The 12,137-nt window shown below is 39.7% G+C and overlaps 1 protein-coding gene across 12 annotated transcripts in view; it reads right to left on the bottom strand.

Annotated features, from left to right (window-relative positions):
* Positions 1-12,137, bottom strand: part of ARMC9 (armadillo repeat containing 9) — an 86,174-nt gene that overhangs the window by 61,194 nt on the left and 12,843 nt on the right. For all 12 annotated transcript variants that reach the window (XM_087739928.1, XM_087739926.1, XM_087739927.1 and 9 more), the window contains exons 6-8: positions 9,449-9,541; positions 8,172-8,196; positions 1,344-1,501 (exon numbers count right to left, since the gene is read on the bottom strand). In XM_087739928.1, the coding sequence (XP_087596054.1) occupies positions 1,344-1,501; positions 8,172-8,196; positions 9,449-9,541 (276 nt within the window). The remainder of the gene's footprint in view (positions 1-1,343; positions 1,502-8,171; positions 8,197-9,448; positions 9,542-12,137) is intronic.

Raw genomic sequence — 12,137 nt, forward strand, 5'->3', positions numbered from 1 at the left:
GACAATGGCACAAAAGATGAAGTATAAAATCATCTTTGCATAAAAAATACCCATAAGAAAGTTGTACCTTCTCCAGTCACATATGTGTGGCCCCTTTCACACAGTGAATAACTCATTCATAGAACCATAGAATCACAGAATCGTTTAGGTTGGAAAAGACCTTTAAGATCATCAAGTCCAACCATTAACCTAACACTGCCAAGTCCATCACTAAACCATGTCCCTAAGCACCACATCTACAAGTCTTTTAAATACCTCCAGGGATGGGGGCTCAACCACTTCCCTGGGCAGCCTGTTCCAGTGCCTGACTACCCTTTCAGTGAAGAAGTTTTTCCTAATGTCCAACCTAAACCTCCCCTGGTGCAACTTGAGGCCATTTCCTCTTGTCCTATCGCTTGTTACTTGGGAGAAGAGCCAACCCCCACCTTGCTACAGCCTCCTTCCAGGTAGTTGTAGAGAGCGATAATGTCTCCCCTCAGCCTCCTTTTCTCCAGACTAAACAACCCCAGCTCCCTCAGCCGTTCCTCACAAGACTTGTGCTCTAGACCCTTCGCCAGCTTCATTGCCCTTCTCTGGACACGCTCCAGCACCTCCATGTCCTTCTTGTAGTGAGGGGCCCAACACTGAACAGAGTATTCAAGGTGCGGCCTCATCAGCGCCAAGTACAGGGGGACGATCACTTCCCTCGTCCTGCTGGCCACACTATTTCTGATACAAGCCATGATGCATTTGGCCTTCTTGGCCACCTGGGCACATTGCTAGCTCATATTCAGCCATATGTCAACCAATACCCCCAGGTCCTTTTCTGCCGGGCAGCTTTCCAGCTTCCCCAAGCCTTCATTCCTACCCCAGTTCCCTTTACCAATTAAATCAACAAGTTCAGCTTAGCAGAACAGAGAGCAAAGCTTCTTCCTCACCAAAATTTTGGATAAGATTGTTTCCACCACAGTGCAACATAAAACAGATCTGGCAGCAGTTTTAAAATTACAACAACCCCTGATGGGCTAGACTGCAGTCAGTAATCACAGAAATGCCCTCTAATCACTGCTGATGCCAAAGCTCAAAAGGGGACTCTCACAAGAGATCTAGATGTCTTGTGAGATGGTGATAATTTCTTCAAGATTTCTGAGCCAGCACAATTCAACCCATCTTCTGCACTACCTTTATCCTAGTACACAGGGGCAACAGAAGAATCTCTCATCCACAGTGCTGTGTTTCACTAGTAAAGAGACACTACTTACAGAAAAGCTCATAACTACAAAGTTTGATTCGCATTTTAGTGGCATTCTCTCTCCATTTTCTGGGGGTGGGGGAAGCAAGTACACATCCGAGTCATCTCTTACCATCTTGCCATTGACTGTGGCCTCCAAGGAATCCACCAGCTCTGCAGTGACTCCAATGAGATTGTGGTAGTCCGCCTGCATTTTGTTAAATCGTTTCAGGCAGGTCATGGTCCTGTGCTCAGATTCCACTAACTGTTGATGAAGATGTTGCAACATTTCTGTCAAGAGAATAATAAAAAAAGAAATAACATCACCTTTTCAACCAAAAGACAAAAGAACCCACAAGCTTTTTTTACTGCTCTGAAGGGACAACTTCAACTGCTGCTGTGGAATTACTTTTATCCAAGGGGTTGAATTTCACTGCAAGGATAATTCCACACTACTAGTGTGATTTCATTTCATAGCAACAGCTACACATATTTATTTTGTCTTAATTGCCCAAAGAAACAATTGCTTCACAGTTACAGCAGCAATACAACTATTAGACAGTAAACATCACCAAACACATTTGTAATGAGGATACTGTTTTAAAGGTCTGTTAACACAAGAAGTTCCATGCTATCAGAGACAAAATGAGGCTGTGGGCATCGAATCAGAAGAATATATGACAATGCAGCTTGGACTTCGTAAACTGAACTTGTTATCTGCAGATGAGATTCATGCACTATCATCTTCTACATTCACTAAAGTAACAGTGGGTAAAAAACATTATCACACAAAGCAACTGGAAAGGTCAAGCAGCCACTTCAAAGATTAAAAAACAAAACAGGAGAATGACAGTACCCAGACATTCATGCCAGTGTTTGTTAGATTATACTGTGAGGCTGGGTGTTTTCTCCAGTTAATTTATAGAAATAGACCACTGATATTTAGGTTATGTAGCGCTTTGCTTATTTTAAAGTAAATACTAAGTTTTCTATCTTTTAAGGAAAATGATACAACTCACAGAAAACAAACAAACAAACAAAAACAACATTCAAGTTATCCAGTTCCTCATCTGCTATTAAAATATTCACTCAATTCTTTGAAGTTGCAGGGAATTCTCTACTTCATTCTCTACTTCTACATGAAATTTTTCAGGCGATTCCATCATTTACTGGTTGATGGTAAGTGATATTAGTTACTTTTAGTACCTTCAGTTTCCGAAACTAACTCCAATTTGTCTTTTATTTCTGTCTAAATTAAAAAAAACCAAACAAACATTCCCGATACATTTTGTTCCTTTGGGTTCAATTACTTTAGAGATGAAAGAAGCCAACTAAGCACCAAAATCTGTATCCTCCATCCCAGTCTCAGACCTAGCCAAATTAGCGTTCTACATGGAAGTCAGGCACGGAATCTGGAGCTGTGTACCGCAGCGCACATCTTCATGACTGGACAAAACTATGAAGGGAGGCACAATAATTCTATTGTTACTGCTGATGTTTATGTATTTTGCTAGAACATTATGTTTCTAATTACTTTGCTGAGAAGCCAGTACTGCTCTAGTGTTGTGAAAATGGCATTGCGCCCATCTGCAAACAGACTGAGTATTTACCATAGGACTTTCTGTTAAACAATGCGCAGGAATCGGCTTGACTACAGGGTTTCAGACAGAAGTAGAATTTGTTTTCACAGATTTAAAAAATTTTTGGGTTAGAGTAGAGCATTCCAAACAGCCCAATATGACACAGTTTAGGTCCAAACAGACCCAGAGGGAAGAAAAACAAAATAAGTAGCTAAGATGCAAAATTGGAAACTAGAAAAACTAGTTCCTATTCCTGGCTTTGAACAGACTTTGCCCACAATCTTTGAGGAAACCATTATCGTTTTTCATGATTCACTGTCTCCTTCCATAAAGATGTAGATCATATGTTCCTGTAACATAGAAGCTTTGGGAAACATAACTGATATAAGTAGAAATCTTTGGGATCTTCATTTGGAGAATCCTAAGCAGTACAAAGTTTCACTGCACAGTTATGCTCTGTGTTTAAAAAAAGCTCAGCATATAATACCTTGCAGCTATGATAAACAAGCTCTGGAGAATTCAGGTGTAGTTATTTAAAAACTGTCCCTTGCCATTTGCTCCCCTGCTCTCCGAACTCAGGCACGAACCTCTGCTGTCCCACGGCAGCTGGCAGAGGGGTGGTAATCTTAAGCAGAGGGGAAAAATGGGGAGTGGAAGTGCCGTATTAGCACCACGGCTTATCTGGTAGAGCCTTCACAAGTCGTCTTCTACAATGGTGATCTAGTTATATTGCAGGTAGTGACGTACCGATAGCGCACAAATATCTGCCAAACAACTTCTGACAAACTGCTTCAAAAAGCAATAAACACGTGAACATAAAGAGACGCAAAACTGCCAGAAAAATACCATTCAAATAGAACTGTTCATAAAGCTTGCATTACAAATGAGAAAGATCAAAGTCATTAGATAGCTCTATGAATTCAGATATTGGAAATTGCTTTAAAGGCTTGCCACATCTTACGGATTTTCAGGGCTTCTGAAATAGGCTGCTTTCATCTCATGTATATGAAAAGCAGTAGATGGCAGAACAGCTTATTTTTACTTTCAGAAAATTTAGCAAAATTATCTTTTTAATGGGATCTTTAGAGAGAATGTGCATTAACAGACTTTAGCTATAAACTTTAGCTATAAATTGACAGTCTTAAAATAAAGCATGGAATACAGAGAAAGCACATTTTTTTTTAATTCTAATCTGTATTTTTTCAAAATTTATGAGTTAAGAAAAAAAAAAAAGACAGACAGTTATTTTACTCTCACAGCCTCCTTCCCTCTAAGAACGGCTGCTTTCTGAGAATCATTCATGAATCACAGCATTCTGCACCTGCAGGATTTGTGACTGACACCCGATAACAAACTGCAAATCAAGCCACCCTTATGATATTTTTCTTATACTTTCTAGGAGGGAGCGAAAACCGGTGTGAAATAACAATAGAAGCTGAGACAAGCCACAGATCCTGTTCAAATCCAGCAAAATGCACTTGAAAAAAAAAAAAAAGAACACTGGAACAGCTCCCAGTAACACTAAGTAATCGTTCTGAGCATGCCAAACCTTTTACAATTCTTTAAACTGTTAAAACCATCTCAGCTGCAATCAATATTCATCAATTTAAAAATCAGAAGAGTTAAGATAGCTTCCAAAGACAACCCAAATTATTCTTCCTTGATAATAATAATTCAACTTTGATTTTTTATTCCACAGCCATCATGCTAAACTGCCAGCACAGCTTTAATATGAGACAGCTCCAAAACAAGAATATTCTTCTAAACTAATAAAGATTCTGAGAGCAACCATTGCACAAAACTAGCCACTTTTCAGCACTTTATTCCTTTGCCTAGATGAGCAAATTGGAATACATTTTATTTAACTGCGATACAACACATCTGATTCAGAAATTTCCAGTGGATGTATCCAGAGCATGACTTTCACTCAGAGGAAAGTTGGAAGCACCAAGTCATGAAACATAAACCTATTCATAATTTGCTTGCTTTTCATAGCCCAGTGGGGAAAATTTCCAGGGATGAAAATTTGTCTTCCAACTACAGTCACCAGGAAAAACTACATAACCAAAACTCAATGCAGCTCATGAATGCTAGTCTTGGCAACTAAGAATCAGGGTCCAGCTTACCCCTTGCCTGTTAAATCCTGGGATTATCAATTATAAACACTGGTCTTTACTGAGAAAAGAGAGTCAAACAGAGGAATCACAAAGTCTTGACGTATCTTGCGTTTTTTATATCACTATCTTCTCACACATAAGTAATTTTACTAAAAAAGGAAAAATACTTAGAGTTTCTCTTACCAAGAGGACAGGAAGCTTTCATCATTGACATGTAGCTGACTTGGAAGAGCTGGGCCTGCGCTGCCCCATTCCCCCCTTGCCATATCCCCTGCCATATCCCCATAACCAATAACAGCATTTGCGCAGACAGATCAGGGAGCTACCAGTCCAGGTAAAAATTAATATTTAGTTGCTTGTTTAAAATGTTAAATCATTGTCATCTGAGTCAGGATAGGGGAGAAGGAAAGAGTGCCTTTCAGGGGCAGTTCACATTTAAGTCACCTTGCAGCAGCAATCAAACTGCACCTGTAATAGGAAGCAGAGAGTAACACAACACATTTGCCTTCTCTCTTTCCCTCTCCCAAACACAACTTCCAACACTGACAAATGCTTTCTACATAGGATAAGCTTATAGAGGCGTGGGGAAAGCTCCGGACCTAATACCTACAAGAACTGTTATTCCTCTGTGGAGGAAAAGGGGGGAATATAAAGGACAGAGGACTAACCTCCTGGTTTAGGAAGATACAGCATACAGTACAGCTTGTGACTCTGCCGAATGAAGATGCTGGCATTAGGCATCACCTGAACTACTGCATGTTTCTACGAGTATTCTTGCCTGCTCTCTCCTGCATGTAATCGTCAAGCCTTTTTAATGTTTTGACTCCAGTTCCTACCATCAGCCAAGGGCTTACACATATGCACGTAATTCCACAATAAGCTTTTCTCTCTAAGTGACAGATTGGTCGCTGTCCTTTATGACAACTTACCTATACGTCAAACATGCTTCCTGAACTTGTGCTTGCTCTCTCTTTCTCTCTAATCTCAGCCCACCCTCACATACTTTGCTAGAAGCACTGACTCTGACCAGGCTGAGTGCCTGCATACAATGCAGCAGAGCTCTCAGCAGAGGAGCTGCAGGTCCCAAGGGCTGCTGTCAGACCAGGACTCCTTACGTGACACTAAAAGCTTGCTCTTAGGAGAGGCAGTAGTCACGTTGTCTCCTTCTTGCTTACCTCATTTCCATAAAAATTACTACCCATATTCTAAACTGACATCTTTCCACATTAATAGTCGTTCAGATTATAGCAAATCTTGACAGACAGGTGGGTCACACTTCACCTTCTCTTGTGCAGCAGCCTGACACACTTCCTCCACTCCCCCCTTTCCCAAAACGGTGGAAGAGTGGCTGTGAACTCATCCACAGATTTGTAATGAGGCAGTGAAAGGGACAGTAGCTGAACACACTTCCAAATACCTCATTCCCTCTGTTCCTGTTAGCACAGAGGACACACGGAAGGTCTGAAGCTCTCTGTGCAAGATGCCAGCCATTCTGCAATTCTTCTCTTTCCAGCCAAACCGAAAACATATAGGAGAGCTGTGAGTTAAGCATAACTGCCACACAGATGGTTTTGAAAGTCATACAGGTATTAAAGTTTTTTAGCAAATGGGTAAAAAGCCAGACTGTAGCAGGTTAATCAGGAAAGGTAAACACACTAAACTCTCCAGGACACTCTCAAGAGCATATGTACCACCTCACCCAAACTTGAAGTGCTTCAGTATGTCAGACTAATGATTGGCAACTACTTACAAAAGGCTGTTTTCAGGACTCTCTGCCATACTGGTCTTCATTCATGTGTTGCCTATTAATTTTCTTTGCATTTCTCCTTCACTGATAAAGCAAACATTCTCCAACAGCAAGTATGTACTGTGGATCCCATGTGATCTGAACAGCATACTGCAAAAATAACCTCCCAGATCCAAAACTTTCATACAAGACAGGCCTCAAGTAACCTTTATGAAAAATCCAAACCAGCTCAACCTCCAAGGCACGTAACAGATGTACAAATTAAGGCTGACCTGTATGGATTCAATACCATGACAGTCCCTGTACTTGTACAAAGCACGGAACCTGCCCAAATAAAAAATAATTACGCCCAAAATAATTCAGGCCCAATCATGTAGTTATTTCTTTTTAATCAGAGTATGGAATTATTGCCTTCAGGAAAGTCCACCACAAGGAAAAAGAGTAACTTCTGGAAAACAAAAAGATCTATTATTCAAAGAAAGTCTAATGCAACACAAAGCACAAAATAACAATGAAAATACTTGGAACTCACAGTGGGAGATGAGCCTAACTTTCTCCCTAATTCAATCTACAAATAGTAAATCTTCAATGTAAAATTAAAGATTAAAATAACTCAAGAGGAAAAGTCATTTTAGGAACCCAGCTGGGCTCATACAAATCCCTACCGATGCAGTCAACACAGAAAGCCAAGTGAAAAAACGAATGCAAGGGAGTTGGGAAACTAAGTTCTATTTATATGCCTTTTAAAAATCAGTTCAATATTTCAAGTACCATCAGTATCTAATGGGATTCAGTGCTGAAATTATTATTTTTTAAAGGACCCCAAGTCACCTACTTACACACTTAAGTGTGTATGAACAGCTTACCTAAAAATGCAACACATCAGAGAGTCATACTTAACGCATTCTTATTCAGGAGATACCAATATGTACTAATTTAGGAGTTTAAGCAGGATGAGTAAATAGGAAAAAAAATCATCTTTGTCTAAGATCATCCAAATGTCTAAGAGCAACCTGGTCTAGTGAAAGGTGTCTCTGCCCATGGCAGGGGGGTTAGAACTAGATGTTCTTTAAGGTCCCTTCCAGCCCAAACCATTCTATGATTCTATGATCAGATAGTCATCAGAACAACTGAATGAGATTTGCAATCTGGAGGATGCGGATTAGCATAAGCAGGTATGGGAAAGGAATATGAGGAAACTTACTTTCATCATAACTAAAAATGGAGAGCTGGTATGCACTTTGTACAGAGTTCTCAACTTGTTTTTACCATATTTCAGTACAGAATAGAGTTAAAATACAAATCCTGCTACTAGGCCCCCTCCTATTTCTAGGCCTATGCTCAACCCTACTGACCTGAAGCAGTCTAGCAATAACTATCACCAAGACAGGGGTCTGGATTTCAAAGGACTTTTTGCCCTGCATCACTAGTTTCCCCATCATTGCAGGCATACTTTCCACCACTATTATAGCCCCTGATAATCTTACAGAATATCCTTACCACATCTCAGCATTTACCTTTGTTGCACTGTCCATTCTCCTTCTGTTGTACGAGTAGGAGCAGTTCAGGAAAACATGTGTCCTTTCAGTACGTGTTTGTTCCAGAGACACAGAATGAGAAATTCAACCAATTGGCAAACCCAACTAAGCCAAATACTCCTACTGTCCCAGGCAACAGCCAATGCCTGATGCTTCACAGGAGAGCAAGAATAAATGAATCAATAATAAATACATTAAAATCTCATAAGTGCACAATGTACAATGTTGCATGGAGGCTTGAGACTTTTTGCTGACTTATAAAGACAATGGATCCAGCCCTGAAGTATAAGATATGGTAACTCCAGTCTAAATGTATTAAGACCAAAATCAAAAGTCAAACCACTAATTTTACATAAAATACATGCAAATGTTTCAGGGCAAGCGATGTTTTATACCCAAGAAACATTCAGGGCTCAATTAGGATCTAGTCCGTTACTCCATGAAGAAGAATAAGCAGAGAGGAAGTTTTCTTCAACTCTTCTATGCCAGACTCCCACGCAAACATCCCTAACGTGGGAGGGAAAGCAACGTTTTGATCACTGCTTCCCATCCTGGCAAATGGCCAGGAATGGAACAGCAGGAATATAATTTCCAGCTCATCATTCACTACCACCATGACAAGATGCTGCTTTAGAATAAAGTAAAATATAGCAGGAAAAGGACTTTCAACTTCTCCTCCTAAAAAAAAAAAACAGAAACAAAGACTCCAGTTCAGTTCTCTCTACCTTGCCCTTAACTGTACTGGCCAAAAATGGAGAAGATCATTTGTCGTATAGCTAGTTAGTTTGCAAATTAGGCCAGACAACACAGCTTAAACAATATTGTTAGAAAAACAGTACATTCTGAAGCACAAACCATTTAGTAAAACAATAATTTCTGGAACCCTTAAAAGCCCTGGAAAACTTCCAGCTAGACCCTGAAATGGCTAATTGGAAAGACTAACAGCTTTACAAACGCTAAGAAAGAAGTCAGGTCAAGTCGGTGCCTTGAGTATCCTGTACTTTATATATGGAAGCAAAGAATGGTAATATGATAAATATGCAGGTTCATATGCATCTACACATTGTCTTTATATAACTTTTTCAAAAGGTTTTTTTGAATATGGTCTATAAAAAAATGTTTCCTACCATAAAAACACTGAACTGCAATGTTACTGCAATTCTGCAATAAATCTTAGCAGCACACTCTTCCAATAAATTATACGGCCTCTTTATAGTAATTCTAATTATCTTCAAAGTGTTTTCTCAAAAGGATACAAATAAAGTGAGAAGCTGGGGAGTCTGTCTGGCTTTGAGAGTCAGAGACAGGAACTTTTCCAATCTTGTCCTTAAATCCAATGTCCAGGAATCCTTGAAAAGAAAAACAAATTATGACAGTTGTTCACCAAATATGTACACTCTGCTGAAAGTACTGTTTGGGTCACAGCAACCTTCCTCTAGTAAACAAGGCAGCCAGCATTGTATTGAAGAGATTTTCCCTTCGCTGTTACTGAAGTGAATGTGTTTCCTAGCTACCCGTAAAAGTGTACGGAAGTTAGAAGAGAGTGCAGCATTATTCCTAGACGAGAGTACTAAAAACACGATGTAGCTTTATTTCAAGTGTAAAACTACCATATAGTGTCGGTGCCTTGTATGTACATGCAACAACTGCCCCTAAATTAGAAGTACCTTTAAAATATAAGCAACTTGAGAAAAAGATAAAAAGAATATTAATTTTAAATTTATTAAATAGAGTACAAAATGAATAATTTTCCATTGCTTAGTTTTCAAAAAGTAATCACTGTAGTCATCTTTCACTCCTAAAAGATCCGGGAATTGTAAATTTTGTCAGTAACTATTGCAAGCATCATGACATGACATCAGTGATCAGGGTACAACATTTCTAAAATAAGGATTTGGAGAAAACAATTCGTACAAAAAATAGACCAACATATCAGCCACTAACTGGAATACTGCCTGACATAGTGTCTCATAAGCACAGGAAAATAATAGTTAAGGGAAAAAGCCAAACTACACCTAAGAATTCACTGAATACTCATTTCTTCTATTTCAAACCTTTGGTTAAGCTAGTTTCTGCTTGACAAAAAGCTAGCCAACAGATGAAAAAGCAGTATCTTCCAACAAGCAGCAGAAGCTTCCTAAATTTACTGCTGTATATGTATATGTTGCAAGCTGTTCTCACAGCTCAGATTTGCCCTTATTTCGCCATGCTGGAGAGCGTACAGTATTTACTTGCTGCATTTACCAATCCAGTGTCCAGACAGTGGTGCGCCACAGTACGCTGTATATTACCAAAGGAACCATGTCTCCTGCAGAGAGGAGTGTATATTATTTTTCAAGATGTATTACACAAACAGACAGGAACTCCAGCTATATAAAGCATCAGACGCCTGAGAAAAAAAAAATGCCATAAGAACACTGCTTAGTAGACTAGTGAGTCACTGCTGTTCTTTCTCAAACATAAAACAATCTGTGTTTCAACACTAACATGGAATGAGCTGTACAATTCCCACAAGAAAATATGAGTGACTGTGGACTAAGAGCTTGGACACTGGGTTACTATGAATAAACCTGAGGTCTCGTCTTAGATAAGGTATTAAAAAAAAAAAAAAAAAAAAGCTGCTAAGTATAATTAAAAAAGAGCAGTCATATCCCATCTCTGAGGTCAACCAGCACATCTCATTATTTATAGCTAGTCCCAAAGGAAAATGGCAGTATACGCCTTTTTTGGTGTTAAACCGGAGCTCCTCATCAGCTGGTACATCCAAAGTCAGCCCTAGGGCAAGTATCACTTAAGCTTTGATTTGATATCAAAGAAGGTGTGGCAGCAATGCAGGCTGAAGATATCTTCTCCCACCACAACTGCCCGCAGCTCCTTAGATAAGCCAGCACAACTGTTCACGTGGTAGGAGAGTGAAGCATTTCAAGCATATAACCTTGCAAAACAGTAAACAGATTTTACAAAAAAAAAATCACGTATGCACATGTGTGTGTGTTTATGTACATGGGAGCTGTATACACACACCTTCACAGGCAATAAAGCAGATCAGTTCCTTGATCCAGTCCAAGTGCAACCACATAACCAGCCATTTCCAGCACAATCAAGAAGTTAAGATGCACTTTTGCACCGCAGGAACAAGTCATCAGCAGGTGGAATGGTGGCTGTACCCTCCCCACAGGAATTGCCACCAATACTTCAGAACATCAAACCACAGCTCTGGACGTCTACCACCTACCTAACCATCTACCTGCGCGGTGCCCAGAAAGCAGCCAACGTAAGGGTGTTTTATTACCCCGTCATCAATAGGATAACTGTAGATCATCATCACATTGAAAGTGCACCTGCAAATGAGATCTATTTTGAAGTTCAAACACACTAACTTTTACACTCTCTTCTCACCTTGCACGTGCAAGCCTAAGAACTGAACTCTGAAACAGCCATTCAAAGGTAAAGGCTAACACATATTTAACAAAAAAATTAACCAGGAAAAACGCCAGTGGCAAGAGTCACCAAACCACTAAGCACAGCTATGCTCTTCCAGCATTTTTTTTGGGGGGTGGGGAAGAATCTCAGAACACAGACAACAGTGACTCATTTTCTGTTACAGGAGGATTACTTATAAACTTGACTTTCTCTTTTCCACATTAAATGAAACTGCTTCAGTCTCCTTATGCCTAGCTATCATGTTTTAAATCCAGCTATAAATACACAGATAGTGGGGTTGGGCAACAACCTCAAAGCAAGTAAATGGACTTAAACTTCTATATAGCGATTCCCAGAAGCATGCGTATTTCAGGGTTGTGTGGAAAGGAAGAAGAGAGAGCAATTCTTATTTATGGACGCAAAGCTGGTGTACCATTTAGGAACTCAAGCAAATATAAAAAATATTTAAGATGGTACCGTGTTATTGATAGCACTCTCACAACCCTTCCTCCATCAAATATA

The sequence above is a fragment of the Nipponia nippon genome, unplaced genomic scaffold (genome assembly GCF_047370975.1).
Source record: "Nipponia nippon isolate SJK-2023a ecotype South Korea unplaced genomic scaffold, ASM4737097v1 scaffold_7, whole genome shotgun sequence".
In the NCBI taxonomy this organism is placed as follows: Eukaryota; Metazoa; Chordata; class Aves; order Pelecaniformes; family Threskiornithidae; genus Nipponia; species Nipponia nippon.